The 20,843-nt window shown below is 40.7% G+C and overlaps 2 protein-coding genes across 2 annotated transcripts in view; one reads left to right on the plus strand and one right to left on the minus strand.

Moving 5' to 3' along the window:
* Positions 1-4,546: 4,546 nt before the first annotated feature.
* wol (Dolichyl-phosphate beta-glucosyltransferase wollknaeuel) lies at positions 4,547-12,402 on the minus strand. Its single transcript, XM_084601250.1, has 9 exons — positions 12,251-12,402; positions 11,740-11,917; positions 11,576-11,622; positions 10,600-10,761; positions 7,580-7,690; positions 6,633-6,692; positions 6,390-6,541; positions 6,209-6,294; positions 4,547-4,798 (listed from the first exon to the last, which is right to left on the minus strand). Exons 1-9 carry the CDS (start codon positions 12,320-12,322, stop codon positions 4,680-4,682), a joined length of 987 nt encoding a protein of 328 aa, XP_084457376.1. The 5' UTR covers positions 12,323-12,402; the 3' UTR covers positions 4,547-4,679.
* A 401-nt stretch (positions 12,403-12,803) lies between these two features.
* l(1)G0020 (RNA cytidine acetyltransferase l(1)G0020) overlaps positions 12,804-20,843 on the plus strand; it is a 31,933-nt gene continuing 23,893 nt past the window's right edge. Inside the window, exons 1-4 of the mRNA XM_084601251.1 lie at positions 12,804-13,002; positions 14,012-14,103; positions 14,914-15,036; positions 17,056-17,227. Coding sequence (XP_084457377.1) covers positions 12,895-13,002; positions 14,012-14,103; positions 14,914-15,036; positions 17,056-17,227 — 495 coding nt within the window. The 5' untranslated portion in view covers positions 12,804-12,894. The remainder of the gene's footprint in view (positions 13,003-14,011; positions 14,104-14,913; positions 15,037-17,055; positions 17,228-20,843) is intronic.

A 20,843-nucleotide genomic window follows, 5' to 3' on the forward strand; every position in this document is an offset into this window, starting at 1 on the left:
GATCTAGCTACGAGTCACGTGAAATAGGTGAACTGAAATTTGCAACAAAACTACACTAATATGAAGCACCTCACTGGTAAAGCGCATACACTCAATGCTTTTTATACAAGCTCCGTAGCGAGGCGCAGCTGCGAAGCACCTGTGGAAAGGCACAGCTGGTGCCATGGTAGCGGTGCATGCTCGGTGGTGAGATGTCACGCTTCAGCAAAGCGGCCGAACACTCGCTCAGCAGCGCAGCTGGTTGCCATGGTGATGGCGCATGCACTGTTTTGGCTACGGCTGACCACGCGAAACTCTGCTGACTAGCATAGGGTAGCTCTAACTACAAAGCAAGGGCTTGATTGTGCCACACAGTGTAAATTCCCTTCCCTTGGCACGTGAATTCATTGCAGTGCTTTTGCAAGTCTGAGATTAGATGGTATACTACTCCTGTCACGTGGCGCTCCTTGGTGTGCGTTCATTGCAGTGTTGGGATTGACGGTAGAGTCGCATCTGTTGCGTGGCGCTCTCATATATCCATGTAACATTCTTTGCAACTTGACTGCCAAGTGACCTTGCATATCTTTTCATGCAATTTAACTGTCACACAATACTCAAAGTAATGCGACATTTGTGACCCAATATGACTCAGCACTGCTTGTAACCCCACAAGTCATCGCTGACTGATGGCTTTCGTATGACAACAGAAACCCTTAACCTGTCTTTAGTCATGACAAACTACAATGAACCACATGTCATACACATTGACATGATTACTATAATTCCACTTCATGCATTACATTTTGCTTCCACTTTGCAGACATGTTTATGCCAACATAGCCAAGTAAGGCTTTTGCCTTAATCTTTTAAGGTCACTGGCTTTAAAATGGAGGCCTCATGTGGGGATATATATAAGCTCGTTGCTTTTATGCGTGCGGGCAGCACGGTATGTAGCGTTGTTTTGTACCGTTTCCTTGCCGTTTCTTTGATGCTGTTTCTTGCACAATTAACATGTTGGACCTGGTTGGTAGGGAAATATTTGTGTTGGTAGGGAAATACCAAACTGACAAACAGCCTTGGCCATATGCTGGTGCAAAGTTTACAGACACCTTTGTGTAATAGGTCAACAAGGTGCGGCTAAGGCTGAGATGGGTTACTGGCCTCACAAGGACTGAAATTCAGTTCCCGACATAGGGCCAAGGCTAACCTCGCAGACACTGCCCACACATAGAAAGCAAAACGTCTAAAGTGTTGAAAATCAGTTTGTTATAGTGCTAACATCACTTTTTTGATCACCTGGAAGCATACACGACAAGGTCACTGTCCACAAAAAGTTTGTACGATGTTTGGGTAACATATGACATTAGCCTGATGTTTAATTGACAAGAATTAAACAAAATAATGATGATGCTTAATTTGTGTCAACATTGGGTAAGATGCGCACATTCTACATGAAAAATTTGGCGACCCTCAGAAAGATATAAAGGCAACATTTTACTTTGCTCGAGTGGACAGCATGGAGGAAGAAAACATTTTCCATCCGGCCTTAGCTCTATGTCGGCAGCCGAAGGTCACCCGATGTGGGCCAACAATCATTCCCAACCTCGTGAACCTAGTGTGGCCAATGTTAGCCAGGGTGTCGGTGGATGTTGGACGAACATAAGACCAATGTCGATTTTCCATTTGAATTCACAGCATATACTTCTCTGCAAGGGCCCTTCCCCCATCTCCTCTGGAGCACAATGGCACAATTTCCTCTCATCACTAACGAACCTTCATGTGGAGCTAGATTTTTTTTTATCCTTTGTATCAAAATTGTGATGCAACCATTCCTCGTGTTGCAGTGGGTGATGTCACACTTTTTTGTTGCCTAACTGGCATCCGTCTAGTTAGCGATGGCAATTCAAACCGTTGATTTTTATGCCTTCATCCTCAATATGCCATGTAACCAAGAGCAGCAGCTCCTGTGCTTGTATTTTTAATGCAACAGCATTAAAATTCCCATTCCGCAAAAATCCGGCATCGACGTTAGCGAAAAATTATGGGCATAGCTCTGGCAGGTCGTAGTTTGTGGCTGGCATAGCTTGGCACCGGTTGGACGTACAGTGTTGTGTGACATCACATGATTACACGACTAATTTTGCAGCAACTGTCAAATCGGCCTCTCCTTTCAGATAGCAGGAAGATCAGAATTAGCATTGCAGGGCCCTTGTATTCGGAGTCAGATACGCTACGCCTGGGACATGCAGGCACATTCCTCAAAAAGCATCCAACATTAGAATAATGTTACAAGTGTGCAATTCGCTTTAGATTACTTAGCGTTGGTGTGACATAAAAAAAAAAGTATAATATTAAAAATAAAGATCATATTAATGCTGACTCTAGAACCTTATAACATCATGTCTTATGTTGTATTAAAATCATCATTTTAATGTTACAAAGGAACACTGTTTGAATATAATCTACATGTTAAAATAACATCTGAATTGTAATTATGAAACATAGCATAGCATATATATAGTACCAGAGCTCTTGCCCCTTTTTCTTCAAGTAAAAATGTTTTCAATAACCCCTCCTTGGAACTAAACCTTTGAAATGCTGCCTGCCATAGAATGCATGCACAGCCCTATTATTTTGTTAGAAAGTTTTGCTTATTACCCATTTTCCACTATCACTCATGGATATAAAAGCTTGATTTTATGCTGTTTATTTATGTGTATAGAGTTTAATTGTACTGTACTACAAAGCTAAAGTGCCAGCCTAATACTTCTTTGCAAAGCATTCATGTATTTGGTTTGGTTTATGAGATTGCCCCAAAGAAACTCAAGGTTACATGATAGCAATGTGGCCATATGATAGCATTTCGCACCCTTCGTGCTACACATAGAAAATTCTGGACTTTTACATCACACTCGGGTCCTAAACACAGACTAACTGCTGCAGGCCCTCAACACTTTTCTACAAATTTTACAAGCACACTATCTTAAGGTGTTGTGTTAAGAAGGCACTTATAAGTCCGAAAGAGTGGGGAATCCAAGTTCTCTTGAGCTGTAGGATTCTGCATGCTGGCTTCATTTCAATACTTTTTATGTAAAATTTCTAAAAGGAAGTATTTGAGCAATATGTGCAGACAGGATGCATTTGACATGCATATGCTCTCAAGGCTTATCTTTTACAAATAATGGAAGGTATAGCACGGTTACAGCATGGTTATGATATGGTATGGTGTCATTTTATGTGGGGTATATATATATCAATGTAATGTACAACGCTACACGTGGGCTATGGGAGAGATGCAGTAGTGGAGGGTTCAGGATTAATTACAACCAGCTGAGAGTTTTCAATGCACACTGACATCACACAACAGAAGGGTTTTTCAACATTTCTCATCTGTCGCACTATGCAATCATACAAGTAGTAGAGGATAGACTCGAAAAGCTAGCCCATGAGAAACCTTCATGCGAACATATATAGGTATGTGGGATTACAATGATTTCCAAGCCTGAACAAAATAATTGCACCTTACCATTCGGCTCATGAGCCAAAGCAGTGTACTGCCGAAAGCTGTGAAGGTAGCGTCATTTCATATAAGCCACATATCAAGCTGAAATGCAGAAACATCTGCTTGCAGGGACCATAATTTGCAACATTTCGTTTGAACTTGCTTTCCAGTAGTCCTCACTGGCCGCAGCTTTTTGTTGGCGTACAGCAACTAGACAGTGGTGAACAAAAATGACAGAGGAACAGAAAAGTTCCCTACATTTGTTTTCCGAGTGAAAGAAGCCAACAGTCAGTGAGGCATTCAAAATGGAACGAGCCCAGGACAGAAAAACAATTTTTTAAAAGAAAGATGATGAGAAAATTGCATTTTAAGACAATGACAACTGTGGGCCTGGTGCATTCAGGTTAAAAAGAGCTTAGGCACTGAAATAATTTGATTTTTGATATATGTGCTGAATGATGACCGCAAACCACAATATTACTCGCATGAAAGTACTGAGGATCGGTTTTACTGTTCTGTTACTGCAATGGTTCATTTTTTTTTTTCAAGGCATTTGTAAGCTTAATGTGTCTTAAAAGCAAGCATCACTGATTGCTAGAAGCTCAAGTATTGGTTACAAACCTACTACTGCTACTACCCAACTATATTTGCTCCTTACAGAGCAAGAATTTCATGTGTGTGTGACTAATACCTCTGTGACTCTGTCACACAAACGCTTTCGATCCTAATCAGACTCAATCTACATTCAATTCAACGCAGACTGAGGTTCTCCCATGGCAACTTTCAAATGCAATCGAGCCCAAGCCTGCTTGGCTCGAAGCCGCTTCCTCAAGCGCTTTGAGTTTTCAAGCACACTCGAGAGTGGGAGTCGCCACCCTTGACGTCACCTAACGCACACGAAGGAAGCTTCTTAACGGTCATTCAAAAGAGCCGTGAAGCACCAGATGTTTTAATCCTTGAAAACCTCAATGCAGATCGAGTTCAATGAGGATCGAAAGCATTCGTGTGACAGTGGTATAAAGCTGCCCCAGAAAACTTCATGACACATTTGTTATAGTGACAAAGTTCTTATTTCAAAAAGGCGTTTATTTATCAGCGCAGCTCATGTTCCAGCAGGCTGCGCTTCATGAATATACAAGATACCAGCATGTAAAAAAAGAGATGCATAAAAATGAAGCGAATCACAGACTAGAGATGCTCAGTTGAGCTTTTTTGGCTGTGCTGCAATGGACCACGCACCAATCCTGTACCGTAACCAGATGAGGAACAGGTCCCTACCCATCTCCAACCACGTCCAGAAAGGAACGACTTTTGAACCTGCAAGGCAACAGCAGTGTGAACAGTAGTAGCATTGCACCTATATATGCTGCACAGATTGATACATACTGCATAGCATTTATACACACTGCACAGCAATACTAGGCAACTAAAATTCTGAACTAGTAGTCACCGTACTGCGGAAATGGAGCATTGGACAGAAAAGGGAAATAAACATGCATACTGTTGCATGTACTGATTCAATGTGTATGCACTCACTAAGAGTTAGTGCAGCAGACACACACACTTGATAATCCAAAACACGTGATGGTGCTTTGAGACTCTGGAAACAGGGAGTAAGGGAAAGGGCTCAAACTCTTAAAAAACTCTGTTGTCAGAAAAATGGTCGTGTAGAAAGGAGGTTTCATGCATTCTTTTAGTTTTCCTACAGAACTGATATGCACTGCAGACGATGACAGCAGTCATGATTATTATCTACTATTATGTGCAATTGTGTGTATGTGCCTGACTTGTGGACACTAATTACTATTGACGTGGTTTGCAGTGGAGCAATTGCTGGCAGAACCCACAAGGCTGACTTCACCTGTAGCCATCAACAACCTCAACATGCTTCAACAGGGGTGCTAGAACAAACCATTTCTGACTGGTCTTTTTGATCTTCTACGCTTTTCCATCTACTGCCTTTTTTTCCCATGCAGAGTGAGAAGCACTGTCATTAACACCCTTTCATGAACATATAGCAAAGGTAAATAAAAATACACTTTATTGTACATACTTTCACAGAATTACTTGGCATACTGTTTTAAATGCACCTGCCCTCAGGTTTTAGGATCCTATAGTGAGTTTAATAAAACCCAGAAATACTTGCCTATACAGAAATGCCTCTTGGAGCATTAGGCCATGCCTCTAATACCCTTAAGGCATTCCAGTAGTAGAAATATGGAGGAAACACTCCCTTATTTGCAGTACAGAAGTGACTGCTCTGCATCCAATAGCCCTGATATGCACTTCTGAATGTTGATGTCCAAAGCAGTGCAGAAAATTACCTGGTATCATTCAGTAGCAGTTTGTGAAATTCTACTTCTCGGTGCTTCTTGCCAACAGAGACATCACAATTTTTGTTCTTCTCCGAAAGCATGACATCCATGTGAATGGAAAAAACAAATCTGCTACAGGTCAATACTAAGACTCATACTATGACACAGTTACACTGAGATTTTTGGTCCTGAGCCCTATCCTGGTTGCAGACCAGAGTGCACTAGACAGGTAAACCTTTTACATGTTCCCATTTCATCCTGGTTGTTAACAAGTTGGGCTCACACATACTAGGTGGTGCTGTGCACACCCACAAGTTTTTAATATCCTGGGAGCAAATGAGTCTATTAGCAGACTCAAACAAAGGAAGCTAGCAAAGGCAGCAAAGAGAGAAAGATGCCCAGAACAACAAACCTTCTATCTCAGTCCAGTGAACAGCAACTTCAGCAATCGGGAATTTGAGCGCTTGAGCTATGTACAGGATTTCGACATCAAAGGCCCTGAAAAAAATTAAGAATAATTAAATTTGGATGTTCAATTTCAATATGTCATTTAATGCAATAAATTTCTGTTAATGAGCGATGCCATCACTCACCACCTCTCCACATGTAGCGAGGTGAATAGACGTGCTGCTGCTTCTCTACTGAAGAGCTTGAAACCACACTGTGTGTCTGAAATGCCTCTCACAGTAAACAGCCAAACAAGAAAATGGAATCCATGCATTAGGAATGTCCTGAAAAACGACCGCTGTAATGAAGAATAAAAAACTGTGATGAATGCATGTCACCAACAGGATATAGGCTATACTCAATGCAGGCATCGTAAGATTGCAACTAACCTCAGCAATGCTTTCCTTTTCCAAGTGAGAGCGTGAGCCAACCACGACCACTGTAGGGCTCTGGAAATATGAATAATGCTTTCAGGAGAGAGAGGTATGCTTCTGCACTCATACAGAGTACTAAGGATCAAAAGACCTACACAGTTTATTGATGACATTATTTCTTAAATTCCTCCGACTTCTGGAATTGTACAATGCTCAGAGAGAGTTTGATGCTGCCAAATTGATAGCCTGTATTGTTTAGTGCAAGTGAGACACAACTGACATTGTGACCATTTAGACACTCTTTCCGCACATAACTTACGATTTGTTCATTTTCACTGGTTTAGCAGACAAAGCACAACGCCATAGGAGCAGTCTATTTCAGGCAAAGTGCAGTAAAGAATTTATCCTCCTAATAGCTGCTTTCCACACTTTCTAAGGCAACCGTGAGCTCACGGGAGCAGGGAGCTGGTGTGTCACTAAATATATCCTGTCTCATCAGCATGAAAGGCCATCATTAAAATGAGAGAGGTTCAAGAAGCTACATGCAACTGTATTAAAAATGCAGGAAAGATAAAGTTCACTTCAGAGGAGAAGTTAAGTAACTTTCACCGTGGAACTCTGTGATATGCAAAAAAAAAACAAAAACAAAAAACAACAACTTCCCTGCATTATAATTCTTTCGTGTGAGACACTGCTAAAAACAGTGCCTCCACATGTCAGTTCTTTAACTGGACATACAAGCACCTAGATCAATTATGCTTGCAATTTGATTGAAGAACAAAGAGTTGTACAAGAGAATTCCTCTTCAATGTTATTATTTTTTACTACATTTGCACTGGTAATTCCCTCGAACAAGATGTGGTCACCTGTTTAACAGTGAGAATATTTTTACACGGCAACCATAAGAATAAGAGCAGCAAGATTACACACACAGAGTCCTAAAGCAAATGAGAAAAACTTGCCTTCTTGAGCAGCCTGTCTGCTTCTTCTTCTAGCTTATCCAGGTCAGAGAATTTGGTCGCCCCATCAGCATCAGCAAACAGTAGCCACTTTCCTCTCGCACTTAGCATTCCCTGGACAGACACAGAGAGAGAACAGTTGTCTTTTCTGGATAGGGCAATGATTACTGAATGATGATTCTGCTATCCTAAACACAAAAGAAGTCTGCAATATTTGTTATTACATGTTAAGCTAAAAAATGCACCCAATTACTGAGTGAATTAGAGCTTGTTAGACTACCTGGGAACAACCTGTCAGTCTTGATGCTGGTACATTAACAAGGCAGCTGTCAAATGAATGAAATACAAAGCATTTGTGCCAAGTATATACACCAAGCATAAAAATTCAGCGAAGGAGTGTAGTTATGCTGAAATGAGTTTGCACTGAAACACCAGCTTTTCAGAGGAAGAAATAATGAAATAACTTTATCCCAATTTTGAGTGACACTTATTGGGGATAAATGGAAAAGAAGGAAAAAAAAGACACCTGTCACACTATACTTACTTAAATACCTTCTTTTTTTTATATCACACACGAATTTATTGAGCACATGTTTGGTAAGAACATAAGAGATCAGTATACAAATGAGGGTCCCAAAAGCAAGCGACTTACAAAAGCTCAGTAGGTTAATACTAAGTTAAATAAGAAGCAGTAAGATGGACAAGTACTTAAGCAATAATAACAATGGCAATATTCATAAAGAAACTTTACTGATGGTAATGAAACGAGATTATTCGGGCAATAAACAAATGAGCAAATATGCAGAGAAAATAACTAGTTATGATTTGCATTAAAAAACACAAAAAAGAAATACAGCACAGTGAAAACAATCTAAACATGAAGTAAAATGCATCTACACAAGGTACACCTGGCCAATTCTTTACCAGTACCGCACGACCATCGACTGTCCGGTGCAGCGGTGCCGAGGCGAAGCAAAGCAGAAATCGGGAGTGGGAACGAGCGCGGGGAACGAGCATGCAGCTCGAGCAAGTGCCATCTGCTGTTCTGCTCTTTCAGAAGCAACCCTTTGAATCAAATTTCATGTCCCTGTTCCACGAGCACTTGTTATATCCGCTGTGTGCTTGTGGCTTTGAGTGGTGCAAACTCTTAATGCTTCAATTAATACATTGTCCTTGGATTCATTTGCAGATACTGTCTCGAGAAGGTTTCTTTTAAAACAAACGAACGTGCTGACATTTAATGTCAGCACAATTATTTCGACAATTATTTGTACCGAAAGTAACAATTGCAAATAGTTATTGGGCATTGCTTATTGAGAATGCGTGCTCATTATAAATTTTATTCGTACTACAGGCAGCGGAAAAAAAAAACAAGCAGTGGCAGCTTGTTGGGGCGGCGATGAAAGACAGCCGATTATGGAAGGGGATGCTTCGCACTGTCAGCAGATGACGCGCACTGCAGCAGCAGGAATCGTGGGCATACCCTTGTCCTCGCTCTCCATGTCATCTGCTAATTTTTCCGGTGCAGCAGTGCCGGGCATTCGACGGTCGCGCAGTACTGTTAAAGCCAGGTGAGCAAGAATACAATATAAGAATATAAGAGAAGAATTTATGGGTACACTGATTAAGCCATATAATAAAAAAGGCAAAATTTCCTGCAAACAATTAATGATAATGATAAATCAACCCTGTGTATGGCGTAGATAGTCATAGTTGCTTATGCACTACAAAACCCCATATATTTAACTAATTAATGATAAAAATCCCTGTCACTTCTTTATTTTCAAATATTTAGAACTTTTCAGCACATTTTTAACATTTTCATAGTTACCCTAGACACTATTCTGAACTCTGAAAGTTGTTTGAGTTTAGGTGGCATTCTCGTGCTTCCAATGCATTGTCACACAGTGCATAAACAGTGCTGTTCAGTGTTGTGGCTTGTTTAGGCCAAGATTTTACTCTGCTCAGTATGGGTGCATGAAGTTTCACATGCCCCCGCTCTCTCTCTGACATAATATTCCCATCTTTAGCCACACCAGCCCGAACTTCACTTCGACTTCAGGCAACGACATTCAGTTTTTGTTTTCGGTATAAAATGATTCCACAGCTCTTCCTAACTACACCAATGTTTTTTGAGTAGCAAGAGATGCATTTAATACTAAGAAACCAAGATTTAATAATTCTCCCACCAATAAATTCAACGTCGTAGTTTCAAGACCAAAATACGGATGTGAATGGTGGCATGTCGTAACTTCGGGGTTTCACTGGTAAAACTGTCTAGAGATGACCATGGCTACTTTGCGAATACCACCAGCAGCTGCAATACCTGTAAAATGTTTCACCTTTTTGTTTGGTTTAGTTTATGGGTCTTAACGTTTCAAAGTGACAGAGGCATTGAGGGACGACGTAGTGGAGGGATCCGGAAATTTCGACCACCTGGGGTTTTTTAACATGTACAGACAGCAAACAGCACATGGGTGTTTTACTTTTCACCTCCATCCCATAGCCGGGATTCAATCCCATGTCCTCAGGTTCAGTAGTCGATTGCCCTAATCACTGAGCTACAGGACGGGCTTTCTATCATTTCTATTCTATAAGTCTCCGTTCGCTAAGGAAGTGTCTTCTTTGTCCTAATAATGCAGTAATCTATTAATGGTTTGATGCCTTAAAGCGAGCCAGGCTAGGAGGGCGCCGTTGTGGATGATTTTGACCACCTGTGGTTCTCTAACATGCTTTAACATCAAAGGGCACGCAGGTGCCTAACATTTCGATGCAGGTGAAATGCGGATGAGATTGAAACCGGCTCAGTAGATGAGCATACTAACCACTGAGCTGCCGTGACAGGTCAAAGCAGATAAAAAATGTACCCAATTTATGTGGAGATGGAGCAACAGGAGCATTTTAGGGCTGTGGATGTTGACAGAGTGAAAAAATAATTTTGAATAAACCAGTGATTTGAACTAATAAGAATCCACTACACAATACACACGAACCTGTTTCAATATAAAGACACCACTACAAACCATTCGCACGGCACCACCCTTTCCGCGGTTCTTGGCTAGTGTCAGGACTCGAACATTCTCAGTTCCATACTTGAGGCTGTACTGCATGCCAACTGATGTCGTTCGATCCCTGCTCCCATCATCAACAATGATCACTTCATAGGTGAAGTTCGTATCTTTCTTCTGCAAGAAGCAAATCATGAATAGTGTCAAATGTGAGCAAATATTACAGAATTAAGATAATGCGGTATCAAAACAAACAAAGAAAACGTTCAAAGTACTTTTTTTACTTTGAGAGGTCACTACTCACCAAATATCATCCCCGTTTACTATCAGTTTTACAAGCACACTGGGCAATGTCAAATGAATTATGTTTTTTGTACAAGAGAATGTAACACCATGTGGGAACATTTAGCAAGGATGCCAAGGATTACTTTTCTATGAGTTCCAGTTCCAAGGTGTGTATGCAATTCCCAGTTCAAAGAAGCCACCAGTCGCCATGCTTATTGTATACAATTTCACAATTTCACAAACAAAGGGGTGAAGGGCACTGCCATATTGGGCACTGCAGCACAGGAAAAAGTTGACGACTTAGATGGCCTGCACATTAAGCCAATGTAGCAAGTGAATTTAGGGAAGGCTTAAAGTTTATAATGCCTGGGCGACTTCCACACATTTGTAAAAAGAGGTCATGACAGCCTTAGTCTTGTGGTACATTGCTGTGCACATGACCTAAAACAGCAGGTGGCAGAGTTTGTGGCCTTGCTTAGTAAGTAAAAATTCAAAATGCACAACATTAATAGGATATATTAAGATGTAAAGGCAGCATATGTATTAATTAAGCTTGTCAGCCCTCGTATGCAGTCAACGCTGTGAAACTGCTGTGTTCTATTATGACCATCGCCGCCAGCCGAGTGGCAAAGAGGATGGATACACCGCAAATCATGTGCGATTCCTAGGCTGCAAACCAGAGATTGCAATATACAAGTTAGCCTACCTGTTTTGCCTGCAAATATTCCAGGCACTCATCAAGCATAGGGGGAACTGAAAAAGAGGTATCAGCATATATGAAAGAAGTGGCACTGTGTTTCTGCTTGTTCACATGGCCATATATTTCGTGAAAAAGAGTAATATTAATAATAATAAACCAGAAAAACTTACGGCGTTTCTCTTCTTCGTAAGCAGGAACAATGACAGAAAGCTCAATACTTGGCTCATCGTGTAGATGAGGGTACTGGAAGCTCCGGCCGGGTTGGGAAGGATCTTTGAAACTGAATTCTTCTGAGTACCGTACAATCAAGGGAAGTCTCGATGAGGTGGCATAGAGATAGATGCATAGCTAGAAGCACGCGTACACAATATAGTTACGTTCAAGAGTGAAACAAGATAATCTATAAAACTGGTTCTATTATATACAGAGCAGAACTCATCATGGATGACAAACCCCACGCCCAATCTGAATACTTTGCTTAGCATTTAAAAAGCCCATATAAATAGAAGCAAACTCGGGGCGTCAGGGCGCTTTTAAACGAGCAACGCAAGCGGTTCCTAGCAATTGACAGCGAAGTTGTTCGTTCATGCTTGTCATGCGCGCAATTTTTACATAATTAAACTCGGTATAAATGATGAAATCAGGAATAAGAAGAATGCAGAAATCTTCTTTCGTGCTTACCGCTAAAAATGTAAGTACCGCGAACAATACCAAGGACCCAAACGCGGACCACCAGTCCACGTAGTCCCACATTGCACTGCAAATCCCGCACGGTAAACAGGAACTGAGGAAACCGAAAGAAGCCGAAGAAAAAGAAAACGGAAGCTTGCAGTAGACATATGTACAAAGTGAAGTGGTGAAGGGGTGAAGGCACAACTGGATAGGCATAGAGTTAATACAAATGTATTAACTCTATTAGCTCTATGCTCATAGGTAAAGCAGGTAAAGCAGGTAAAGGACTCTAGGCATCTAAGTGTGTTTACATCATAGAGTTAATACAAAGACTTTGTATTAACTCTATGGTTTACATATCCGCCGCATGTCCGCCGTCTGTTAAACTCACAATAATAGTTTATATAATTGAATGTTATAAAATAAACAACGTCTTAAACTTGATTTTGTTACTGTGTAACTTTTTAAATAATTAATTGTGTAAAATTATTTTAAAATTTTTTATAATAATTTGCGCTAAATTTGGGGGCAATGCAAGTGAGTTCGTCACTGGTAACTATCATGGCGCCGTCCATCAGCATGTGTGTTTTGCTGTGCTTGTGTGGTGCACGTGTGGTGTAATGTGTACTTGCGTACTCTAAACATCAACAATCATGACACGCAAGAAAATAGATAACCGGATTCGTGTGCTCATTGAAAATGGAGTTCACACTGGTCATCGGACAATGTTTGTTGTTGTTGGCGAAAAAGGCCGCGATCAGGTAAATGAGCTTACTGCCAGTTGCTGCTTCATTATGTAAGGCAAACAAAAACAGCACTGAACAGTAGCCTAATAATCGAACTGATTCAGTTTCCATGTACTTTTTTTATTATCCTTAAACTGCAAAATGCAACGGATTATGTAATATTCCGCCCTGACGAACGATGTGACTATTGCTGAAGTTCCGTACAAGCGCAGCATACATATACTGGCACTGCAGTTCCGGCCATGTCAAATGTTTCATGATTTGACTAGCTTCAGTACATACCAGCACAGAATTTAATATGGTGCATTTTCGCATGGTTTGTTTTGAAACCCATTGCACCTCGGGCACTTAGGTTTGAATTTAGGCTGACTGTTGGTTTAGTTGCTTTACTGTCACCATCTAGCTAACTAAGGTCCCACTGAAAATGCTTATAGAAGTTTACCCCCCCCCCCCCCCCCCCCCCCCCCCCCCCCCCCCACACACACACACACAGAAAGAGAGCTCGTGGTAACTGTTCACTCTGGGCATGGCCATCAGGCCGGTTCAGATTCTATTATTATTATTATTTTTTCAGAATGCATTGCGTTACACTCAAGTGGAACAATATTACTGCTTATAAACTTTATGTCATAAAGTATGGTTCATAGTGGTTAGGGGCCTTAAGCGACAGTCGCCGTTCTTTGTGGACATAGCAGGAAACAGTTTTTATAATGTCTAAATGAGAGCAGCAGCTGTTTTTCTGTGTGCATGAAAATCTACTCACATTTGAAATGCAAAGGCGTCCATATGCTGAGGTCATCCGAAATTTTGTTTTGAACTTTCAGTGCAGTGTTCATAATTGGTGATGTTTTGCTATGACACTTTGGATGTGGATAATTCCGGCTGCGCCTTAAAATAAGCTTCATAACCTTGCTGTCTGTAAGATTCTAGTGTTGTTTATAAATTGTAGCTATGCATGAAGTGACTGCAAACTGCAGTAGGGATACCATCCTTAAGCTAATTTATGCTGGTCTCTGGTGCATAGGTTGTTATCCTTCACCACATGCTCTCCAAGACGACGGTAAAGGCTCGACCATCAGTGCTGTGGTGCTACAAGAAGGAGCTGGGATTTAGCTCGTAAGTTACCCTGTTTTGGATAAGTCTGGACCCACGCAGTGTGGTGAAAATTTCTGTAAGTTTCAAGTACGGAGATGTGAAATCGAGCTGTGTCTGCTTGAAGGATTATTGGCCGGGATCCTTTTATGCAAATAGTTCAAATTGGACGCCCTCACTTAACACCTCTGTCTACTGCTGTTACAGCCATGAGTACAGTTCCTTATTCTGCCTCTGCTGGCGAGCCACTGTTTTATAGTAATGTTCACCTGCACTTTGAAATCATCATCATCCTTATGTGTGAGGCAACAAGCTGGCAGTATGGCTATGAATCATTTTCACATGCCTTTTATTGCTGAAAGCTTGCCATTACACAAAGTGCCCAAAGCTACAAGATTATGCTGGTTGCATCAGGTGGCATGCAATCCTTCCCTTCTATAAAGCCTAAAAGGCCTATAAGACTGTGTCTATTGCATTCCATAAAAAACTGGGCCCCAAATATAACTGTTCAGTGGATGACGTTTATAACATAAATAACCACTTGAGGGCACCTTTGTTGGCTCTGTAGAAGTAGATCCACACAATGGCCCAAATCACTGTTCCAGTTTGCTGACTTTGCTCATTTAATTTGGTCACTGTAAATTTTATCGTAAGCGGAGACACTGTCATACTATAAGTGGCCAGCTAAAATTAAAAATTAGTAGGCCCGGTCTTTTATATCCAGCACCAGTATTTTCTGCTGTCATTCATATCCAGTCTATGCATAAGCAGTACGATGCTTTTGTAATAACCATGTGGTGACAATCTTATTAACCATTTCCACTTTGTTTGCAGACATAGAAAAAAGCGTATGAAGGTGCTGCAGAAGAAAATCAAGAGTGGCAAGTTGGATGTTAACGAGGAAGACCCATTTGAGTTGTTCATTGCAGCCACAAACATCCGTTACTGTTATTATCAGTAAGTCAGTCACTCATTACTCCTTTTTAATTATTACTAAATGAACATAAACTTGGATTTTAGTGGGCGTGTTTCTATTGCTTTCTTTTCGAGCCTTCATTTTTGTGCCGAAGTGTACTTTAAGCGATTTAAAGTGTGATGAGACTGTTTTGTAAAAAGGAAAAAAAAAAAAAGTGTCTTTTGGATTTCTCAGCTTTCTGGCAGAGCATTTTTTTAGTGTTCAGAAAATATACTGTATTTGACTTTTTCTGACTTTTGAAATGCTTTTCTCGACAATTTTGGTCATATAGAGTGAAAGGATATAATTTCCCTGTTTGAAATTTTTTCACCCCATGAAAAAGATCAGTTTCTAAACTTGAAATTTTCTAGTAGACCATCTTTTTTTATCTTTCAGAAAATTTAATGCACTTGAGTATTCATAACTCCAAAATACTGTTTTTTTCCTTTTTTCGTGGTTTGTGAAGCAGGGAGGTGAAAATTTTCGAAGACTTCATCCTCATTTTTTTCAACACAGCATCTTTAGAGGTTTATGTACCTTTTTCTTGAGAACCACAAAGAGCAAGCAAACAAAATTTTTTACAGATTTCAGTCAATGCATTTTACACAATTGGAACTAGCATCAATAGCCCAAGTCAGTATTTTTATGACTGGGATAAAAAATACATTGAAGTCAGTTTTATAACATCAACAAAAAGAAACATTTTTTTTTTTTTTTCAGGTGCATTATGGCAGTCAAGGTTGCATAGAATAACTGTTTCTGCTCTCATACAATTTGCCAGGGGTCTGCATCCAGTAGATTTTAAGACGAGGGACATTAGTGAAAATAAAAAAATTATGAAATAATCTTATTCCAAGTTTTCTTGTCTAATTGAAGCTGCATTCATTTAGAAAATTGGTAGCAAATTTTATGGCCATAGCTTTTATTATGAAAACTGTGTCCATCTTTTAAAGTCATTTTCATGTCTCATCCCATCTCAACTGTAGAGGTTGCTGCGAATGATCGCACCAATCACATATAAATTGATCCCATCAACATTTCATGCTGCTGTCCGAGTGAAATTTGAACATCAAAACGTTACCATCAATCTGAAATAATGAAACGACCATGTCAGAGGTTCTTGTTACATAACAGTAAATGAAGAAAATTGATATCTGTGCTTTGCGAACATGTTCGCTGCATGCCTTGTAAAGTGCAGCCTGTTTTGGTAACGCCTATAATCATTTTGGGTCATTAGTCTTAGCTTTGAATTAGTTGCATTTACATGCTTCCCTGTGCTCTTTTGCACATATTTAGCATACCGATGAAATAGTTCACGATAGGTGTCTTGAATATGCTGTGTAGATTTGTTTGGTTTCGAGGGTCCACTGCACATGGTGGGAATGAAGGTGCAATTTCTGTTGTTGCTAGCCAACTTCTAAAAAGCTGCAGCCATCTCATGACATTTTTGACTTCTGCAAATTATTCTGATATTTCAGCAGGGATTGAAATTTTTTAAATAAAGGACCTTACTCAGTTTTGGACGGACACTTCGTCCTGAAATGTATGCTTGCTTTGGTGTACGTAAACCAACGTGTGCACAGCTTGGAGTGCAGGTCTATTTTATATTTAATGTGACAAAATGACACTTTGTAACCACATGCATAAAAGTTTGTGAACTCATGTGCGACACGTGGTGGCACTCGCGAATCTTACTGTTGGTTTTACGTCCGGGTAACTGAATTCTCCTTGTGTGTCCATTTGGTAAGGTTTTCTTTAGGTTCAGAGAATGTTGAAATTTCAGACCATGTAGTGTGATTATCTAATGCTTCAATTTTCCACTCTTCACAGTGAAAATGTTGTTTCTTACCCTCCACCCCCTGAAGGTGGCATGTCATTGTATTTGCAACACTTCATTTTTCTATGCACAGTAGGCTGGAGCGCCATCCTAATGTACTTGGGAAATTGTTTAGTGTTAGTAATATGCAAGATGTGTGAAAACTGGTTTGCAATATTTGTTCTTTTTATTATTTTTTTTTCAGTGAGACACACAAAATACTTGGAAATACTTATGGGATGTTGGTCCTTCAAGACTTTGAGGCAATGACCCCCAACATTTTAGCTCGAACAATCGAAACCATCGAAGGAGGTGGCCTGGTTGTACTTCTGCTCCAGTCGATCACATCACTTAGGCAGTTGTACACACTGACTATGGTGAGCCTCTCTTCAATAGCTGCTGGCTTGTGCTAAAGAGGAAAAAGAAAGAGACAGTTGAGAAAGATTTGATGTGGCAAGGAAACTGTGTGCAGCCTCAGCAGAGTTCAATAGAGATAAAGTTCCCACATATATTTATTTGCACAGTGCATGTTGTGCACTAACTATTAGCATTAACTGTGATAGTGAACGTGCATTGCTTGCCGCACTCTTGTCAAGATTTGGTACTGCTCAATCATTTTGTCGATGAAGCAAGTCATCACTAAGCTGTGTATAGTAAACTGTCTTTAATACAGCCTTCAAGGGACTAGAAAAAATGTTCAAATTAACCGAAAGTTTGAAGAATTGAATGGGCCTGAAAAAATTGTCGTTAGCTGTTTGCATCACAGTAATTTTATCTAATGAACACTTGTATGATGCTTGTCTACACTGGAGGTTAAACGAAAGGGAGAACGACCATTTTTCTCAGTACCCTCAAGTGCTTTCCTTTGTGCACACTGTGGAGAATGTTGAAGTGCTCCGAAAATCTGAAAGTCCTCTTTCTATAGGGAACCAAGCTCAAGTTTCGCCGCGCGACGGCAGCGCCGCATTCCTGGCGTGGTGGCGAAATGTGAAATGATGGGGCTTCGCCGGAGCAGACGCTCCGCTAGCTTCCTGTGCACACGCGGCGATCGCGTTGTGCCTGGCGGTTATTTGACGATACAAAAATGCTTCCGCTGATGCGAAACAGATGTACTAAGTAGCATTGTGCCGTGGGAAGCCACAACAGTAGGCGAAGCACCAAAGACGAGGCTCACATGTGAAACTTTGCAGATTCCTTTGGAAGCGTGTCCGCAAGACCTGTTTTTCAACCGCATGACAGCATTCTGAGAAGTCTAGCGTTCTTTGTGGAAAGAATTACCCTTTCCCCTTTCTTTCCCAATTTCCCCTTTCTTCGTAAACTCAGAAATGTTGACAGTTGACAAAGACGGCTTGGAGAGGCATAAAAAAAATACAGTGATTTAACACTATGCATAAAAAGTGAAGACCATGGAAGATTAACCTGCTCTTCGCTCCCCGCGTGTCTAGTTTTGCTGATTTTCTGTGCTCTCTCCCTGCTTTGTGAGTGCTCTGAAAGCAACCAAATCAACAGATGCGACGTTCACAATCGAGACTGATGTGTGAATGTGCCCTAAGTGTCCACAGCTGCCTTTTCATATTTAGATTGACCAAGAAAAGATCTAGGAACGAGGCCGTTTTTTTTTCGGGGATGGGGGCGGCGTTGGAAAACATGCCTTGCTGAGACACTTCTACAGATTTTCGCAAATTGGCCAATAAGTGAACCAAATATTATTATTATTAATAACGGTGATATGTCGGAAGTGCAGTACAAAAGTGATCCTAGCTATGGCTCGACTGACACCACTCGCACGGAGCACCCCATTCATGTCACAGGGTTCGTGAGTGCACACCAAATATTATCATAAATGAAGCACAACCATTTAATAAGAACTGAAATAAAACACTATGTAGTACAAGCTTGGATTTCACCTGCTTTCCGAGCCAGCGAGCCGGTTATGTCGCGTGCAGCGCACGACGCACGCATGTGCTTATGAGATTGCTAGCGTTCTTGTCTTTGAAGAAACACCTCCTTCGGACTATATACTTCTTCTTCTACTACAAGATTTCCTTTGGTAACATTGTAATAATAAAAAACAAATTCGTATATAGATCGCATGTTACAGGCCAAAACGATGGTCAATGAGCGGGCCACTTTATTTCACAGTACTGATGATACTTTAGCATTTTTTAAACATATTATATACGACAATATAGTTACATAGCGGACATACCTCGAGATGCACTTCCTACGTTTTTGCTAACGTGGGATGCATTCGCAATCAATATTTACTCATCCCTGTCTGTTGTCTGCTCTACAGTGCAGACGTGAATAAAAAGTTTCCCACCTATAATTAAGTATACTTCATGAAAATACGCGTCAGGTAGCCCAATCAAGACGGAATGCAGGTGACATGTCGCGGTGCGCCTGCGGGGGCGCTTCAAGGCGCGTGCTTGTGCGAGAGAAAGTGCACGGTGCACGCCGTGAAGGCAGCGAGCTGAGCCGGCGGCGTCCAGCATGTGCTTTTCTGTCCGCGTGAAAGCAGCGCGAGACGTCTGCACGTGCGCGAAAGCGAGTGAGCTAAAAGAGAAAACTTGCACGGGATGCCTAGGTGGTGCCGCCGCGTGTATCCCCAGTTTCTATATTTCTGTCAGAGATGGCGCTCCCTATCAGGAGCAGCAGCGCCGCTCGATGGTGCTTTGGAAGTCTATGCTTCTACATGGTCTTTTCTTTGAGTTTGATTACAGCAGCTACAGTTGGCATCGAATATTATTTCTGTTCCTCATACAGATGCAGCAGAGTACCCATGCCAAATGCTGTTTACCATAACTACTTCTTTGTGAAACGTGTCTTAGTTATAAATGGCAAAAAAAAAAAAAAAGGTTGTATATGGAAGGTAAAATGCATTGCAGTTTCAGTTCACCCTGCTTGCTTTTGCGCGAGTTTATTATAACATTTTTCTACTGTAGCGCAATGTATTTTCATGTGGATAACACGGGATAGGAAATTCGTTTTTTACTGTAGCCTAATTTCATAGACTGCATGCGGTGTACGATTAATGTGCCTCTGATTAGACATGTGCTTAAATTTTTATGCGATAAGACGTGCAAACTATAATTATTTGATATCAAGGTACCTATCAGCAGTTGTAAAAGCAGTCGGCTCTGTAATGGTGACAGAAATGCAGCGCACATATTGCTATAAAAGCATTGTGACAGTGAGAATCGTGTGGTATAAGATGCAAGATAGTATAAGATAAGATGGTAAAGCCTGAAAGGAAGAATATTGCATTTTCCACCTTTAAAGGGCCCGAAAAGTGGAAAGTTTGACTTTTAGACACATTATTTGCACACTGTATCCCTGGAAAGGCTGTATACTTTCAACCATGCTTTGCAGCGGGGTCCACTCAAGCAGTATACTTAACTGAATACCCTACAAGCCTTTGAGAAATCAGCCGGGAAAATTATTTGTAAATGCCTAAACGTCTTCTCGCCTTTTCATTTAATGGTATGCTCATGTCATCATCAGTTGTCCAGGAATAGCTGCCCTTACCAGGGCGTGCCTATCATGAACATTATTTCTTGCCGTCTTTCTTGGGCTCATGTTGAAAGCAGTAACACTAACTTTGTGCAAGCAGCAGTTATTTTTTAAGTAGTTATTCTGGAAAATGAAGTTTTTGCACGTGAATTGCTACTTAAATGATATTGTGCCTTTTTTGATTGGAACATGATAAAAATTTACTGAGTTTTCACTGAAGCAAGTGCATTCATTGTCTTTAGTATTTACACTGGAACACTCATGTGGCACTGTAAGTTCACTCGTAAACCAGTATTTTGAAAACTGATATATTGTGATGCTTTCCTATATCCCAAAGAACACCATTAACCATTAGCAACCGTGTTTCTGCAGAATTTAAGCTATTAGCTGATAACCACAAAGTGCTAATGATTGGCTTTGAGTCAACGTGGAAACAAACTTCAAAATCAGGAGATTAGTCGTAGGTTCATTTTATATAAT

The sequence above is a fragment of the Amblyomma maculatum genome, chromosome 4 (assembly GCF_055883805.1).
Source record: "Amblyomma maculatum isolate TAMU_Amacu chromosome 4, ASM5588380v1, whole genome shotgun sequence".
NCBI lineage: Eukaryota > Metazoa > Arthropoda > Arachnida > Ixodida > Ixodidae > Amblyomma > Amblyomma maculatum.